The sequence below is a fragment of the Trachurus trachurus genome (genome assembly GCF_905171665.1).
Source record: "Trachurus trachurus genome assembly, chromosome: 11".
Taxonomy (NCBI): domain Eukaryota; kingdom Metazoa; phylum Chordata; class Actinopteri; order Carangiformes; family Carangidae; genus Trachurus; species Trachurus trachurus.
Window position 1 is genome coordinate 30261349 of NC_139904.1, and position 19675 is coordinate 30281023.

The window sequence follows — 19675 nt, forward strand, 5'->3', positions numbered from 1 at the left end:
AGAAACCATAAGAAAAAAACTTATTTGGAGAAAATGGCTGTTAAAGATTCCTATTGTTCAACTCCATACATTGTTATTGTTAATCGTTCTTTTACAATTTGTTGCTGATACAAAGGAAATGACTATCTCTGGAGCCAATGACATTGTTCAGGACAGAGAGAGCTTTACCTGACATAACATTAGAATGCTACTGTAACTTTTGGTGAATTCAGGAGAAATGTACAAATGAAAGAAGACAAAGTCAAGTCAAATAAACACCTTCATGTGTATTTTCTACTTAGTCTGACAGAAGACATGTTACCGAAGCAACAAAAACAACGTTTTTGCCTGCAGTGTTTCTCCATACGTTCACGTTTGCCATTTGCCATAAGAGTTCATTTCCTGGGTTCATCCACACTACATCCACCAACACACAGATGAGAATTTGAAAAACATCAGCACTGAAAATAATAATAATAAAAAAAAGTTTCTCTTCGAACACAATCAAGGCTTTTTTCAAGATCAGACGTAAGATTTTTTTTTTTTCCTTTTAAATGCCGTAGCCAGTTAAATGAGATCTAAAAACCAACCTGTCAACACAAAACGTTTCTGCTGATGGAGTGGCACCTGCTTCAGAGTGTGATTTATTCTGTTTTGTTCCAATGTGTGAAGCTTTGGTGAAGAGCTGCCAGGAGAAAAACAACACAAAAAAACTATGGCAGTGGATAATAATGGGAAACTTTTACACATATACAGCTTTTTTGGTTGTTGTTTGCTCTTGAGGGCGTTTGGCACGTTGCAGGAGGAATTTGAACACTGAACACTGATCAGTTCCAGCACTGCTCACTGTAATTCCTGTGCTACATTGCTACGGTCGCTTTGTTACTGCTACTTTGTGCAACAAGGTGGTGAAATATCACTGATTGTTCCCTTTTAAACTTGAAGAAAAACATTTAAACCAGTTAAAACTATTAATAACAAGGCTATGTATACAAATTAAACGGTAAAGTATCATCACCGAGGCTAATTCCGCTTTTAAAGACACAGAGAATCATTTTTAATAACTCACTCCCATGTGATAGAAAAAAGCAGTCCATGCACGCACGCTCACAAGCTTCAGCTTTGATCCTTGATACAGCTACAGTACTGTATGTTAATCCATTAGTTAATTGGATTTAATTAGCTTTTAATGAGCTCCCTAAATATAATGATTCCATACATTCTGCCTTTTATATAACTCGAATATTCAAAAAGTAATGAGACAGAGGCAGCACTTGGTCGAAGCTAAGCAGAGAGCAGGTATATACACTACATTACACCTCAGATCACCACTGTCATTGTAAGAAAATATTCAGGAATGTATTACACTACGGAAATGTCAATCTTCCACTGCTCACAGTAAAGTCAATATTTATTGTCTCTATCTAGTCTCTGTGAGTAACTCCTCAGTCAGCCCCATAGGAAAATTGCTGAATGTGTTAACAGAGCATAAATCCATCTCCAGGCCTCAGACTGTCATCTTTCCTTCCCTTATTCCTTTGCTTTTGCACGTGAGCCAACAATCACTGTGGTGGAATATTTGAATGTAGCCTACAGTATATAAAGCATACGGAATCACGGGTACACCTAACAGTCATTTTAACTGTGGCTGAAGCCAAATTTGTTAAAAATGCAAAAGCTTTATTATCTACAAATTCACATTGATCTACTTTTCCCATTTCATTTCATTACCTTCATTTGCCATTGATTTATATTATTCAGTTTGATGTTCTGTTCTGTTCATATTTAATCTGCTCTGTGTTTCTAAGAAAGCCAGTGTTGCACTCAACATTAATCACAACTGTGATAAATGACGACATGTTTGCATGTCAACAGCTTATTTAGCCCTCTAAACAGTTCCCCATGAGAGCGACTCTGATCAAGTCCTGCATGATTACTGCAGACATACCTCATCTGGTATGCAAAACTGAGATGGGAATGAACGTCTTGGTATCTATTGATTGATGCCTTCAATTTTATTGGTGTCAAAATCTGTTGGGACTAAATAGATTACCCAGCGTTTACCAGAATGATGTAGTGCGCTCTGCCTAACGCCATTCAGTCAGTGCGTCTTCAATGTGCTACAGATATCTAATGCAACATATTACATTATTTTTTTGTTGTCGCTCATTTCAAATACAGATCGATGATCTCTTTGAAGCAGTTTATTTGCTGACACAGAAGGGGCGTCTTTATCTACACTGTGATGGAGCTGCTCTCAGTCCAAGTTGAAGCATGTTCTTTGACTTTACATCTGTTTTAAACAATAAAGCGAGGAGGAGAGTGCAGTGTGGTGACGGCTGCCTGCCTGCCTGCGGGGGTTCTTCAGCGGCAGGTTTATCATTCTGCAGTGACCTTACTCGGAGCATCTCTGTGGGTTTAACAACCATTTATGAAAGTCAAGTAGCTGAAGAAAAGTCCATAGAAATCCGAGCATCAGCGGTTCAGCGCTACTGTGAATTTCTTCATGTGAGCAGAATTATGATTCCATGTCTTTTGTGACAGACTTTTTTTTTAAATTGGTGGAACATTGAGCCCCCAGTTTCTCTTCTCATCTGTATGTCAGTCCAAAGACAGAATAAAAAGGACAGAAAAGAGAAGTGTCAAGTGTTTTTGCTGTAGAAAGAAACAAATAAATATGTAGATAAGGAAGTGAATAAATGCAAAAGGTTGGCTGAGTCACACAGAATACCGAACAAGAGCTCCCTACTTCTCCGTGTAGAGAGTGGACGACTCTGTTGTGCTGTAATCCATCATCCAGCTGTCGGTGTGTACGGTACGTGTGCGGTTCTGCTCTGTAAGGCTTGTTTCTTTTATACGGGCTTAAAAGACACAGATGAAAAATGTTTTCTTTCCTTTCACCGACACCAAAAAAATGTGATTTGACTCTCTGAATGGATCGCAAGTCTGGGAAAGCAGTAATGAAGTTGGACTTGAAAAGGCCGTCCTTTCATACCTCTGTCGTACATTATTCACCCTGACAGAAACTGTCTGTTCCATCACGATGGGTCGTGCCCGAGCGAGGCGTTGTTTGCTTGACGAGACAGAAACCTGCGGGTGTTTTATTTTTATTTTTTTCTATTTCCTTTTTTGCATTATCAAAACGTCTTGTACTCTGGTACCCTTGTCCTTTAAGCAAATTGTGAGCTGGGGATTTTCTGTTTTGTAATCTTGTTTTGTTAAACTCACTTTTCCTTCCTTCCTGCGCCTATTGTCGCTGCCTTTGTGAGCCACTAGTGAAGCTCATTCTCCATCATGAGTAGCTCTTCCTTTAAATTTCCAGTATTTCAGGTAAAAACTGGAGAGAAAAAACTGGTACGACCTTATTTTTTGGGATGTGCTTGTGAGGGTTTTTGTTAAAATTCTGTCGTGGATATCTGAGTGACCTCTGACTGCAGATCTTGTTGGATCCTCCTGGAGCGAGAGCTGTGGGGGACCCAGTCCATGCCTAGTCATGCCGGCTTCTTCCCCCCCTCCGTGGGAGCGCAGATGGAGACGGGCTCCCTGGTGGTGTTGCGGCCCCTGGTCAGAGTGTTCTGCTCCACGCGGGTCCGGCAGGGGAGGCAGAAATCTCTGAAGCAGCGCTTGAAATTCTCATCTAAAAAGGCGTAGAGCACGGGGTTGAGGCTGCTGTTGGTGTAGCCCAAGGCGATGCACAGGTGCCAGCTGGCTATCACCAGAGGGTTCCTGGTGTCGATGTCCACCATGGTCTTCACGATGATGAAGATGTGGATGGGGGTCCAGCAGATGATGAAGGCGGCCACCACCACCAGCACCATGCGGGTGATGCGGCGCATGTTGCGGTCTTTCTCCTTGGAGCCCGACAGCAGGCGGACGCTCCTCAGGCGCAGGATCATGAGGCCGTAGCAGATGGTGATGACCAAGACCGGAACCACGAAGGCAAAGATGAAGACGCAGATCTTGGTCACGGTGTCCCAGTACCAGTCAGGGTCAGGGAACTTCAGCATGCACATGGTTTTACCTGAAATGAGGGCAGGTAGTGTTAGAGAGAGTTACTAAACCAAGCAGGTCTAGACAGGTTTAAAGGGATAGTTATAGTCATATAGCTATAGTCATAGCAGTAGGTTAGTTACCTTTATTTGTCGGTGCAAGCTGTTTTTAGAACGGCGGAGCAGAGTCAGGAGCTGCTCAGAGCTACGCTACGGAGGCTAATGGGATTTCTTGGTTTCCCTCATCAAACTCATCAAATACACAATCCAACAACTCCAAAACGCTCTGGTGGACAAGTTGTGACCTGCACATTCACCACGCTATGAGATAATAACAGAACGTTAAATTCATGCAAAACAGCTAATGCACGTTTTCGTCAGGGACAGTTTTTCAGCAAGCCGTCTCTGCAATTACCTCTAAAAAAACTCTGTCTGGTAACGTTCCGTTATTATCTCATAGCGTGGTGAATGTGCAGGTCACAACTTGTCCACCAGAGCGTTTTGGAGTTGTTGGATTGTGTATTTGATGAGTTTGATGAGGGAAACCAAGAAATCCCATGAGCCTCCGTAGTGTAGCTCTGAGCTGTTCTAAAAACAGCTTGCACCGACAAATAAAGGTTACAAACCTACTGCTATAACTATAGGGATTATGGCAATGGGCCAATTTGCCAAAATGTTGAACTATCCCTTTAAATAATACATTCTATGTGAGTAGTTTTTCTAAATATCTTATCAGGAAAAAATAAGATTCCATTACTATCAAGGCATTTTACTACTTTGTGCATCCATGGTGTGATAGACGCAAAGAGACTGTGGCTAATGGATGGTAAGGACCTGGGTAATACTAGAAAAGAACTACCCTGTGTCATCAGACCACGATGGAAGGTAAAGTATGGTTGTTCTGAACCGGCACATTCAAAGGGCAGGTAAAAAGCTGCCCGTCAGAGCCAAGGGGGAAGAGATAATGTGAATATAATGGCACATTTCAGTCCCCGGGAGGCGATTCATAGAGTGGCACTAGAGTCGTTGTGTAAAGAGAGAAAAGAGCGGTCTTATGGGGGATCATGTTCAAATGGTACAAATGTTCCCACCTCTACCTGCCTGGTCACTAAACGTGTAATTGTCAGTTCTGGAAGTGGTGAAGGAGGGGCTCTTCTCAGCCGTCTGACCATGGAGTTAGAACTTTTGTTGTTAAAGGGATACTTCACCCAAAATCGATAATTCACCAATTTTCTACCTACAGTCATGCCAAGGAAGGGTTTGGAGAACTTTTTGAGTTAATGGCGGTGGATGGAGATCCAGATACCTCCATACTGCTGGTCCGTACTGACCCAAGTGTCCTGAAGCCACGACATGAAAAAGTTGTTTGGAAAAAAATAATGTGATCTCTGTTTTTAACCTTGTTGTAGCAGTAGCTCCCAGTGGCTCTGTTGATGTTTGTTCACATGTGCGAGATTTTCTGCGAGATGTTCTCCCGTGGTTACATCAGACATCCAGTGGTTTACAATGACGAACAAACATCTCGCAGCAAATCTGACCCCCCCTGAAGTTCTTCAAATCCTTCCTTGGCATGAGTAGAAAATTGGTGAATTATAGATTTTGGGTGAAGTATCCCTTTAATGTACACCGATCAGTGCACATCCGTTACACAGGCACAACATGAGCACTGACAGGTAAAGTCAATAACCCTCCTGTTAGTGGGTGAAATATATTAGGCAGCTAGTGAACATGTTGTCCTCAAAGTTGATGTGTTGAAAGCAGGAAAAATAGACAAGTGTAAGGATTTGATCCAGTTTGACAAGGACGACTGGGTCAGAGCAAAACTCAAAAAAGGTCCAAGTCTGACAGCTGACTGAAATAAATGTAGATCAACTCACCCTTACACCCACAGAAGGACTCTAAGTAGCAGACTCCTGAAATTTGCATTCATGGTAAATGTCAAGAATCTAATTTCCACACTCAGCTCTGAGTACATAGTTATTTTCCCCCTGAAGCAGCTAAAATGGTGCAGGATAAAATAGTTCCCCCATCTAGTTGTAGCCCCTCATTAAAGTCTTATCTTGCTTAATGGAGAACACCAGGAATCAGCTTCTCTTGCATTTTAAGGGCTTTTAGGGGAGGTGGAGTAGGAAGAAGGAGGCAACACAAGAACAATTTGTTGTCTCCGACTTGTTGCTCTTTCATGTCTGACTCCTACTGTGGCCTCTCCAGGTTTTAATGTTGAACAACCTCTGTGTTTTGAATCACAGTGGGAAGCTCCTGGGTGTTATCTGAATGCAGAATCATGATCAAACATCAACACTAAAGTCTGACAGACCAATAACACCCATGTGTGAACCAGGACTTACTTTACTACTTAAAACATAAAGGGAAGCCTGTCTCCTAGATGTACTATTATGCTATTTGTCTGATATGAACCTGCTGTAGAAAGAGTTTTGCTGCTTTAAGAATTCATTTAGAGATATTTCACCTCTTTCTACAAAGCAGAGTTACAAGAAAGTGAGTTTTTGTTATCCTGTGGAGTAAATGTAGTGGATTTCCCCCTGAGGGAACTACCTCAAACCTTTGATGAATCAGATATTAATATGGATTTCAAACACGACTTCTAATCTAGTGGTTTACATATTTTAATTTATTTTCTACCACTTACTCCTAGCCTCCACATTGGGATTACATTCATAAACGTCATTATCATTGCTTTTCTTTTTCATGCAACCTCAGTAAGGTATTTAAAGTATACATATGATGCCCTCTTTCCACAAATTTAAATAGTTCATAGCTGTCTTAAAGACATGTCTGTGACATGCTTTGGTCAAAATCCCCCAAGGATCAAACATCACAGCTCTTTTCATCCTCTCAAAACAGCAACAACGGCTGCTTTCAGTGTCTGTCCCTTTAAATGCAAATGAACTACTGCTTGCCCCATCCCTTCTACTGGTATTAGCGGTTGTATTATGCAAATTCGAAAACTAGTTACATCACTGTAAGACATCTGAGGGAAAATGTCATAAAACCACATGGATTTCAACCTAGGGAGCCTGAAAATTACTGATGTTTTTGTCAATTCTCACATTTTGGGGGCTGAAAAGGCAAATCAAACACCCAAATATATGTTAAAGAGCCTTCAAAAAGTGATATTTCCATAATATGTCCCCTTTAAATAGAAATAAAAGACGGAACAGAAAGAATAAAACACAATCTCTACCATTATCTGCCACTTTCGTCACAGCCATGACCATGATGGGCACCCCGATGGCCGAGGACAGCACCCAGATCAGCACGTTGATCATCTTAGCCTTGACGGGCGTGCGGAACTCCAGCGCCCGGACCGGGTGGCACACGGCGATGTAGCGGTCCACGCTCATCATGGTGAGGGTGAAGATGCTGGTGAACATGTTGTAATAATCGATGGCGATGATCAGCTTGCACAGGATCTCCCCGAACGGCCAGGTGTTCATGAGGTATTTGGCACTTTGGAAAGGCAGCGTGCTGGTGGCCAAGGCGTCGGCCAGAGCCAGGTTGAAGATGTAGATGTTGGTGGCGGTTTTCATCTTGGTGTACCTGGTTGTTGATCACAGAGCAGAGAGGAAAACGTTTGTAATAAGGAGCGACAGTAATGAGAGCATCCGGGTATGGGAGTCTCTGTTATGGGAATATGGGGATTTAAAAGTATGGCTTAGATGAACAGTTAATTCCCTGGTGCTATACTGTAGATGTGCAGTGAAGAGCTGCGAGTGCATAATGCTAATTCCTCACAGCTTAGATATTACTTTTCAAAAGAGTGATTTGAGATAATGGTTACAATTGGCTTGTTGGCGTCTGATCAGGCATCCTACTTCCAGGGAAAGCACCAGAGAGCAGTGTGAAGAGTACACTACACTTCTATTGAACTGAGCTTCATATATATTTTATGGATTCTGCTTTTAGGTTGGCACTGTGTATTTTTCTTTATGTGTGTGTGTGTGTGTGTGTGTGTGTCTGTGTGCGCCGGAGATGGTGATATTTTTGTCACGTATTTGAAGAAGAGGGGGGGGGGGGGGGGGGGAATTGGTCATCAGCACTGAACTCATTTTGTTTGGTACGGTATCAGCTTATTGGGGTCAGAATTGTTTCTCTGGGGCGTGAGGCTTATTTTCACACAGACATATCTCATTAGAAACCTTGGCTCTGTTTTATACTGTATATAACCTCTACCCATTTAGTTTTCCAGTAGATTAATCTTTACATCTAAATACAATTCCAAATCCCATGCACTGTGGACCGACCCGAAGAAGGCACGAGCAAGAACAAGGTACCAGAAGGTGTTTATTAAAGGGATAGTTCACCCAAAATTGAAATTTCACTCATTATCTACTCACCCTCATGTCGACTAATGGCTGGGAGAAGTTTCAGAGTCCTCCGTGGCTTCTCTGAGTTACAGGGGGTCTCGGCGTAGCCGTGCATGTCCATATAATGGTTGCAAATGGATACCAACTGTCTTCGTAACAAATTTGATGAACCGGGAAGAGGAGCTTCGAGAAGTTTCCGCTACAAAACAAGCTTGAAAAATAGACTTTTTAAATTTTTTTCGGGACAATTCCGCATTTCGGGGCTTCAATACAAGACGGACATTACATACGAGCAGCATGGAGGTATTTGGATGTTTTTTGGTGTGTCTTTTTGTTACGAAGACAGTTGGTATCCATTTGCAACCGTTATATGGACATGCACGGCTACGCCGAGACCCCCTGTAACTCAGAGAAGCCACGGAGGACTCTGAAACTTCTCCCAGCCCTTAGTCCACATGAGGGTGAGTAGATAATGAGTGAAATTTCAATTTTGGGTGAAGTATCCCTTTAAGGTTTACATTATAATACAATACATTTTTCCATTTGTTTTGAAAAGGAGTAGAAGATTGCATAGCTCATATTATTGGTTCAGTCTATTATATTGTTCTTTTCCATTCAAATCCACCCACCCACGTGTCTAATGGATATTTGTATTTGTATTGACTTTTCTTCTAGTCATTTTTCACAGGGGCTGAGTAGGCAATAACCTAGGGGTGTTGGTGGTGGGAGGTGTGTGTGTGTGTGGGAGGGGGGCTGCAATTTTGAGGAAGGAATTTCCGTCAATTCCACCAACTCTGTTGACTCGCTTGTAATTAGAGCTTATTACTCGTGCACAATAAATGAAACCTAGTTAAGCGGTGTGTGTATTAAATGAAAACCATGTCTTGAACTCCAAACAGTGCTCCGACTACAACAGTTTAAAAAAAATAAATTACCCAAAAAGCAGCCACATCGGGGACAGATCAATAGAAATAGGTGTTCTCTATTGACACTCAAACAGAAAATAGAGGAATTCATCAATGTGCCTGCTTCTCTGATGACCAATCAGACTGTGTTTTTATTGGGTTCACAGCAACAACACCGTCAGCCTCATAATTGGGGGAATATCTGAGTGATAGAGTTGAATGATGAGTGAAAACTAAGCGTTGGACTTCTATTTGTCACCGTTCTTTCCTCAAATAGAGACCAAAGGCTTTGATTCACCGTGACTGCAGCAGGTAGCAGGCCTTTATTTCAAATTGCCTCCATTTCATATCTATAATTGGCCATAATGGTACATCTTTCTCTCATGATTGCAGTGTTAAAGTTACTGAATTACTCGGTAATACTAACTCAACGCTCCTCCGCTGCAGCTGCTGCAAATTAAAAGCCCCCTGGCGTTTCAGTGAATAAAACCCGTTATTTCTTAACGGGCCTTTTGTTGCAGAAAAGCACCTCAAGTCATTCCAGTTGCTGATGTTTACATGCCATTCACATCCGGTAGTTTCTTCAGTTTAGCAGGTATTGATGGCTTCTCTCTCTCTCTCTCTCTTTGTCTAATAGTTAGCTGTTTCTCTGCCTCATTGATAATGGTTCACATAATAAATGTGGTTTATTTGCCATAATGGAGGTCAGGCTCAGCGAATTGGAAATGTAGCCATTCCTCCTGGCAGCTCCGGAGGAGATGGGAAGCCGGGGCCGCTGAGCGACTGCCGGTAACAGGAGGAACAGAGGTTCATGCCAGTGCCGTGCCAACAAAGCGTTGACAATATAATGATTAAAGTACTGAATTTATTAAGGCAGCAGAAATGTAAATCATGCTTAACAGGCGTGCATGTTATATGAGAGGCAGCGTGAGTTTATCCCCCTCTCGACTACACTGTATATCCCTGCCCCCCTGCTTACTTATTTTTATCCCTCCTCCCCCAGTGTGATAATAGTGACAGCAGCTCGGGTTCGCCTCCGTGAGGGTTGATCACATATGCTAGCCCGGTCTGGGATAATATGCATGCGCCAATGCATGAATGACAAGCGAGGGAGAGTTTATAGATTTTCTTGACCCTGTCCACAAATGTGATGGCCTGCAGGATCTCTGCTGACTGCTCCTGAAGGCCAGTCTGACAGTAAAACAGTCTATAAGGCAAACAACAATAAAATCAGTAATGGAGCGTAACTGGCAGTAGCTGGGAATCCTGTGAAAACATATTTGTTTTTATGTCGACAGTATGTTGGCCTGCTGCATTCTGAGACAATTTTCCATGAAATATTGAAGATCATAAAGGAGTGCTGGCTGAGTGGAGCTGTCCATGGTTCTGAAACCAGGCTGTAGCTCTGGCATGTTTACTGTAATTAGCATTCAACCTTTTGTCTGTGGCGTGCAGCCACATTCTGCATAGACGGCCTGTTAGCTTGTTTTAAGATTATCATTATAAATATGAATGCTTATTATAAAAGAATTCCATCTGCTGTTCATCGAAATATTTATAGCTGGAAGCACCGAGATAAACAGCTGTTGGTGATAATAGTCCACATCTGATGCCTTTACATCATTAGGAGGAGTCTTGTGATTCATGTGGGTTATTATTTATGTTTCCATTGCACTCTGCTATATTTTGTATAAAAAGTTTCCGTCCAGGTTTGATTAACCTTTAAAGGGATAGTTCAGCATTTTGGCAAATTGGCCCATTGCCATAATCGCTATAGTCATAGCAGTAGGTTCGTTACCTTTATTTGTCGGTGTAAGATATTTTTAGAACGGCGGAGCGGAGCGGCAGGCTGCTCAGAGCTACGCTATGGAGGCTAAAGGAATTTCTTGGTTTCCCTCATCAAACTCATCAAATACAAAATTCCAAAACTCCAAAACGCTTTTGTGGACAAGTTGTGACCTGCACATTCACCACGCTATGAGATAATAATGGAACGTTATGAAACGGAGCCATTTTCGAGGTAAATACAGGGTAAATACAGAGTCTGCTTGCTGAAAAACTGTCCCTGAACGCAACGTGCATCAGCGGTTTTGCATGAATTTACCTCTAAAACAGCTCCGTGTCATAACATTCCGTTATTATCTCATATTGTGGTGATTGTGCAGCTCACAACTTGTCCATGACAGCGTTTTGGAGTTGTGTATTTGATGAGTTTGATGAGGGAAACCAAGAAATTGCCTTAGCCTCCATACTGTAGCATAGCCCTGAGCAGCCTGCTGCTCCGCTCCACCGTTCTAAAAATAGCTTACATCGACAATTAAAGGTAACAAACCTACTATGACTATAGGGATCATGGCAATGGGCCAATTTGCCAAAATGTTGAACTATCCCTTTAAGGGCCTCCAAGATAAGCACTTCATGAAAATACCTCATAACATATTAAAATCATTAAGAGAGGGATTACCTCAACCAGATGATTCATTACAGCTGATTGATGGTGTAACCTTGCAGTGGTCTGTCAGAAAAGAAAACCACTGTCAGCTCTCCGTGCCGTGAGTCCTACCTCTTGTTTTCCACTTGTCTGAGTTTTGAAAAGTCTTGACTTAATTCTTGAGCTCGGTATCAAAACTTGAAATCATATCATCAGGAGGTCAATTGGCGTGTCATCAGATGACACTTCCCAGAGGCAGTGGGTTGATAGTGTATTAGTGGCAGAGGCCTGTCTGATGAAAAGTTTGTCTGATGTAATAAATCAATTTATTGTAAATGTAAGATCCGGCCGCATCCGAAAATGTAATTAGCTTTGCTGTCAGAATCCCATCAGTTATTCCATTATTCGTTGTCAGCTCCAGCATTACTCTCTGACACAATCAGTGCCGTATGTGCCTCCTCTGTTCAGCTCAAGGAGATAAGTCAAAACAGTGTTTCTGTTAAAGGGATAGTTCACCCAAAATTCAAATTTCACTCATTATCTACTCAGCCTCATGTGGACTAAGAGCTGTGAGAATTTTCAGAGTCCTCCGTCCCTTCTCTGAGTTACGGGGGGGTCCGTGCAGCAATATTTGACCATATAATGGTTGTCAATGGATACCAACTTTCTTCGTCTAAAAAGACACACCAAAAAACATCAAAATACCTCCATACTGCTTGTCTGTAATGTCCCTCTTGTATTGAAGCCCCAACATGAGAAATTGTTCCGCCGGTCCGTGCACGGACACAGAAAGAGCAGTGAACTGAGACACTGGGAGCTTCCGCCACAAACAAGCTTAAAATAGGCTATAGACTTACTCAATTTTTTTCAGAACAATTTCTTATGTCGGGGCTTCAATACAAGAGGGACATTACAGACAAGCAGCATGGAGGTATTTGGATGTTTTTTGGTGTGTCTTTTTGGACGAAGAAAGTTGGTATCCATTGACAACCATTATATGGACAAATACTGCTGCGCGGACCCCCCCGTAACTCAGAGAAGGGACGGAGGACTCTGAAAATTCTCCCAGCTCTTAGTCGACATGAGGGTGAGTAGTAGAAGTAATGAGTGAAATTTGAATTTTGGGTGAACTATCCCTTTAATGCAAACACATAATAATGACAAACACAAAGCCCTCAGGACAGGAACTGCTCATTAAATGGACGGTTGTAATATCAGCTTCATGTAGGTGCTGCTATTGATTTTCAACCCCCTTTAGTTTTTTTTAGTCATTTACATTTTGCCCAAATTAGTTATTAGATGCTCCTATTTGCCCATGTTACCATGACAACAACACCTGCCCGCCCAAGAAATGTCTGGAGTGTCGTCTTTCCTCTCGTTTCTGGATGTTTATTCAACGTGGACATCAGAGATAATATCTACAGGAGGTGTGGAGCACGTCGACTGATACCAATATGTTTCATGTCTGTGAGGAAGGATTTAACCGAGTTATGGCTCCGAGAAGGAGTGTGATTATTGACTCGGATTCACCTCGCACGGCACGTTTGTCTCACTCCCCCTTCCTCCGCCTCCACTCCAGCTCTCCCCTGAGGAGACTTGTAGCTCTAATCTCTCTTCAATGAAAATTTCCTGCACACCTCCACGAGGCCCCCACTCTGTAACAATGATTTCAGCTTTGGTTTTAAATAGTGGTTTTATTTTTTTTTTATATTTCACATTCATGATGAAAAGAAACAGCTGCTTCTTAACATTTCCATGTATTTTTGAGAGGCTTACTCATGTCCTTTGTTGGGAAGTGCAACCTAATACAGGTATAAGCTTCTGATAATTACATAGTGTAAGGCCTGTCTGTGATGCAAGCATAATGTAACGGTGAAGCTGTGAACTACTGGGAAACATAAAAAAAAACACCTCTTGCTTGGAAAAGGAGACGGATACGGATGCAAATGACATCAGATAGGAAAATACCAGGTGGAGACAAAGTCTAAATTCTTTTACAGTCTCATGCAGAGAAGAAAAACTGCACTCTGTTTAGTTTTGTGTCTAAATCTCTTTGAAGGCTTTGATTCAGCACCTAGAGCTCGACTTTTGACATCAGGGGAGGATTATGTTCAATGTGAGAGTCACTTTCACAACCGAACCGTGATTCCAAAGAAAGCGCTCTCCTCCTCTGCCTAATCCGAGCTGACAAGATAGGAACCACACACACAGCGAACTGTATCCGTGCGCTGGGGCAAGACCGCCACCGCCTTCCTCCCTTGAGTAAACAAGCTGTGAGGTGAAGTGGACCTCAACCTTATAGGCTACCACGCCATAAAAAAAACCCTCCAACCATCAAATGACAAAAGCTTTCCCCGGCCTTCATCTCCAAACAATCAAGTGATGTACAGCCTCCAATCACAGTGTAAAGTATTGGCAATCCTGACCTCTGCTCTCTGTAGGTAAGAACATGTGAACGATTTCTGCCTGTTCACCTTGATGGAAGGCTATTGATCAGAGGCCATCAGTACTGGTTTATCATTCAGCTTCCCATTAATCAGACCACCAGCTCGGCACTATGTAAATCCCCACTTAGCAGCCGGAGGCAGGAGAAGTGATGCACCGATCAGAGTCAGTACTCAGAGTCATTTAAAGGGATACGCCAACATTTTTTTTTGTGTGTCTTGCCCCACACCCGAGTCCATGACCAGCAGATAGACACCATCCTTTCCACTGTGTGTGCAGTAACAAGAGAGATACGGGCAGAGCTGGCGCACCGCTAATTAGCTTAGCTCAAACGCTGGAAGTGCATAGGTAGTGTTAGCCTGCCTCCTACCCGAGCTGAAATCAGCAGTCAGAAGCTGATTTCATTTTAGCTCTAAACTCTGTAAATGTATCACTTCATCGACATTTCAAACATGTTTTGGTGAGAAAGTAGCCGTTTAGATCAGCAGTGTGTCGTTAATTTGTCTAAATACCAGCTGTTTACAATTTTGTTCGGACAAATGTGTCGCTACTCAAGCTAGCCGTTGTGACCAACGCACTTCCAGTTACTTCCACAAAATAAAACACCCGTTGCCCTTTACATACAGAAAACCATGACGATAGAATGTGTGCTTTTACTTTGAAATAGGAAACTAACCTACCCTCGATGTAGCTAGCTTGAACCAAAATAAACCGTCTTTGCTTGAACCCTCCGTTTTGACCGATCTCGTCCCGTTACCGGCATTTGACCGCTCAAGATGCCTTACCGGAGAGTTTTGTCAGCTCTGAGACGAAGATCGGCCCGCCGGTTTCCGTTTAGAGTTGCTGAAGAGTTTCTCTGATGACTTTAGGTGGAGGCAGGCTAACATTACCGATACACTTCAAGCGTTTGAGCTAAGCTAATTAGCGGTGCGCCAGCTCTGCCCGTATCTCCCTTGTTACTCCACGCACAGTCGAAAGGATGGTGTCTATCTGCTTGTCATGGACTCGGGAGTGAGGCAAGACACACAAAAAAAATGTTGCCGATCCCTTTAAGCCACAAAAGGCAGCGGGTGCTCAAGTATCAGATAGAAAATACTGCTCTATACAATAGTAGGCTAAATAATAAATCATATGAATCAGCCGGTGCATATTCTCATTTGCCCAGGTCATAGTATTTCAAAGGAGGTTAAATCGAAAGCAACTGGACAAATAACTAAGTCCAGTTGCTTTCGATTTAACCTCCTTTGAAAAAAAAAAAAATCATATGAATATAGGTTGTAATATCTCTATGGGCTCTAATTTGGTAGGTCGTACAGGTGCACTGCGCAAAGGAGTGTGTCCAGGCACATTTTGCAAATATTTAAACCCTGTGGTAGTGTGCACAGATCACAACATAAACAAATATGCGTTACAAGGATGAAATCAGAAGCATCTCTGCGGACGCATTGCCAAGCGTCTCTCTTTTTCTCTTTTCTTTTAAATTTTCTGAGATAAGAGATAGGCTACAGATATACTCACTATCTGAAGCCGAGGCTGTTTGTGGTTGGCTGAGAGAGATCATAGTTTGTTTGTTTTTAGAATTCTTTAGTTTGCATCACAGTTTCAGCTGTGTTAATTCAGTCAGGTTGAGTTTCCATTAGGCTACGCATGACAAACACCTTTGATCTGGCATCAGATGCGACGGGACAATCAATATAGATATAAATTTATGTGCCGATTCATATAGTTACATTAAATAGTGGTTGTTGTGCCTGATATTCTGGAAACTTGCCTGACCTCTGTGAGGTCTTGGTAACGTGTGCGCACTGTGCGCCGGTCAACCTAATTACCACTGCGCCGGCTGCGTTACGCTGCGCCACGAAATTAGAGCCCCTTATACCAGCCCTGTGATAGAACACAGATGCACAGATTAATAGTAGCTATTGCTAATGGGTGGATGGGTGGATATACTACATTATACAACAGTTAGTTCCGACCGGTCCCAACCGAGCAATTTGATTGGACAACGAGACGTTCCATAGTGCTGATATACAGTATAACAGCACTGGGACTTTTTACAGACAGTATCACTCCGCTGTTCAGCTGGACAGAAGCTAAGTCAGAGCCTTACAGTCTATGGTCAGAGCCAGGCCCCCCATACAGGAGCTGCCCCATCTCTCTGCTGCTGCTGCTGCTGCTGCTGCTGCTGCTGCTACAGTTATAAACGGACGTGAACATTAAAACCTGGACCTGACCTGGTCCGTCTAATTGGCGATACAACTCTACTAAACCCGGCTGGGAAAAAAATCGCCGCGGGGGCAACTACATTTTGACGGTGATGTGTGTTGATATTAGCGTTAGCTGTTGTTAGCCACGTAGCTCAGCTACTTAGCTTCAACTGTGTTTATATTGATTACATAGCAGATAAACACATGTAATACGGTATCGATAACGTCTCTGTATGTCTTCACGCTGGTCCTGTTGCTCCGGTGCTAATCAGACACGGGCTCAGAACCAGAACCAGCACTGGAAGCAGCTCGGTGGAGAAGCTTGTAGCTAGTAGCAAGCTAGTATGAAATGTTTATGTGTTGCCTGGCAACAGCCTTGTCTTCAGTTGCGGAACTATTTCTGTTGGCGGAGCTAAATAAATGATTAAATAAACAAACAAATCATAATCTCTTGTAGTTTATTAATGTTCTAAAATGCGCTCGTAGCACTGTTGTATAAAAGCAATATCACACTCGAGGTCGTGCTGTTGTACTGTATATCAGCACGGTGTGATTATCTGCGGCCTCGTGCCTACGACCGAATCACAGCCGTGCTGATATACAGTACAACAGCACTCCCTCTCGTGTGATATTGCTTAATTAAAGCCTTGTCCTTGTCAGTTTTGAAAAGGTTTTTTGAAACATGGCATCGTTTCAAGGGAGTCGTGTCAGTGCAAATATGACGATCGATGATGATGGCACACAATCAGTCATTTATCTGATCTCTACTTTTATATTTACAATCATAATAAGATGGGCGTCCTCTGATCAGCCAATTCATCAACACGTCGACTGCAGAATCACAACACTTCAATATATCATGAACCAGCACAACTTTTTTTTTTTTAGCATTAACTCCACCGGTTTAAACGGCTGAGGAATGTCCTTCACCAATTCATATGGTGAAAATCATGTCTGATGTTGTCATTCAACCAATCACTGTGTCAGTGAAGGTCATGGAGTGAGCTACACACACAGGGTGAGACAAGTGGGGAAAGAACAAGTGGGGAAAGAAGGAAAGAAAGTGAGAAGGAGGTTAAAGCTGTTCAGTTGGTGATGTGTGGAGACTGTTTTTTATTTTAAAAAATATAGCTGAGACTGTTGTGAGAGTGTTAATAGCTACTTTTGGCATGATTTCGCACTTCATTTTAAGATTGTTAAAAGCTGTAGGATTGTTAAAAGCTGCCTGTTAAATATAATAATTACAGCACTCATTATCATTTAAATTAAATAAGAGCACTTCATTATTATTACAGTAATTATTATTTATAATCCCACCAGTTCACCCAGTCTCACTGATTAAAGTGTTACACTACTTTTTTTTGTCTGCCTTTGTCTTCAAAGTTTAACACCACAAAGGGTGTAAACTTTTTTAAGGATTGTTGCACTGTTAGTCTACAGCTGAATGTTTTTACGTTATTTATGTGTGCATTTGTGACCATCACAAACCCTCCCTGGAAACTGAAACCTTATTGAGAAGAGTTTCCTAGGGCCGTGCTACACCATGGTGGGTCGAGGAGGAAGTGGGGAATTAAAGGGTAAATAGCAAGGAGCAGACAGAGACAGTATGTGAGAACTAGATGAAGTTGTCTCAGGAAATGCAAAGTTCAGGGAGCTGGACACTGCAATGCTAATCAGAACTCCATCTACAGGACAAGCTATGGTTCATTTTCTACATGTCTTTGAGAGCAGATCATTGTGACATAATAACAGTGATGGAGGCAGAGGGAGCCACAGTGAGCTGTTTGATGAGGAGCTGCAGGGGACAGGCTGCACACCACCAACTCCTCAGTGAGGTAACCAACCTCACTGAAATGCTGTTGGACTCAAGCTGTGTGCAGAATGAAATCACATCACAGCGGTGGAGTGATGGAGACGAGCCAAAGTTGGTTTGACTTATCTGTTAGAGCGACCCAAACTGATAGAGAGAGAGAGAGTTTTTCTGTTTGTTTTTTTCCCCACACTGGGCCCCGATGATCTGATAAACAACCTCCTCCCACACTACCTTTGCTGGACTTCCCGGACCAAAACATCTGTTTCCTCCTGGGAGAGGTTTGGCCGTCTGGCATCGCTGTCTCCCTCGTCCATGTCAAAATTGCATTGCGCCTCGGAGCTGATTGGTGAAAATCTGAGTCGGCACGCCTTCTCTCCTCCCTCTTTCCCACTTGTGCCAGTAGGCGGGTCAGGAGGAGTAGGCGACCTGCGCCGTGCATGAAACTTGCAAAGTGTGCCTGGTCTACGAAACTAGAGCCCTTTGTCTCAAGGGTCAGAGTAAATCTGATTTAGAGTGAAAGGGTCAAGCATTCAAGGCTGGGGCAGCTTCTCTCAAAGAGGGGGTCCCTGGCCCTCCAGGGGTCCCTAGCCCTCCAGGGGTCCATGTTTAAAGCAGAAGTAAGCGATCCGGTGGTTTTGGCTAACTTCCTGTCAGCCGATGGAGTTAGCAGTCCCCGCCCTCGTCCCTACGTCACCACATTCACGCACATCCCTTGGCTGCACACACAGAGAGGACCGCCCCTTTATGCCATTCTCTCTCCTCATTGGATAAAGGTTGTAGGATACAAGGAAAGTTTTCTCCTCGGCTTACAGCAGAGCAGAGTGACTGACAGACCCGTGTTTCAGACCAAACACTCTATATAAGTGATTGCTGTCGGAAGATATGACTATTTAAGACTTATATTAACACAAATCTGCTTTAATATTTAATTCAAACATCACTATTTAAACTGGCAGTTTCAATGCTACTGAACCAACAGAGTGTTTGTGACTCTGACTGCTCAGGTAGCTGTGTCCACTTTACACTGAATGTTTTCGACTTGTGCCCATTTGAAAGCAATAATGTGTGTGCTTATGGTGATCAGGTCACCTGGTTACCTCATATACAGTATTTAGAGCAGTAAGACATTGGATCGATTCCCAGCCAGCCAGACTCTTTGCATGTCACTTATCTGCTCTCTCTCTCTCTCTTCACGATTCCTGTCACTCATCACTTTCCAATCGAAGAAAGACAACAAAGCCCCTCCCCCAACTCTGTCCAAGGTGAGACTTCCCCATGTTAGCTGGAGTAAGTTCTGGATAACATCTAGTAGTTGGGTAAAGGTAGGGTAGGAGCTCCTGGAAAAAAGGGTTCAAGCAGGCTACATTTTAAAATACACAATTCAGGGGGCGTGGTTATGGCGCTGAACTGAGCACACGTCTTTTTGTGAGCTCCTGGCGATATTCTTGAAAAATCCTGTAAACTTTCCTTTAACTGCACAAACAGTGATAACTTTCATTCGTGGCGACTTGATACTACATACCCGCGACAATATGCCGAAAAAAAACAAACCTAAAGCACACCTTTCTCAGTGTGAAG

General features: G+C 42.8%; 1 protein-coding gene across 1 annotated transcript in view; it reads right to left on the minus strand.

The window, feature by feature from the left end:
• Window positions 1-3470: 3470 nt before the first annotated feature.
• The window catches only part of oprd1a (opioid receptor, delta 1a), a gene marked incomplete at both ends in the record, with an annotated part of 29278 nt that continues 13073 nt past the window's right edge, over window positions 3471-19675 (minus strand). Inside the window, 2 exons of the mRNA XM_083981581.1 lie at window positions 3471-4000; window positions 7174-7529. Coding sequence (XP_083837707.1) covers window positions 3471-4000; window positions 7174-7529 — 886 coding nt within the window. The remainder of the gene's footprint in view (window positions 4001-7173; window positions 7530-19675) is intronic.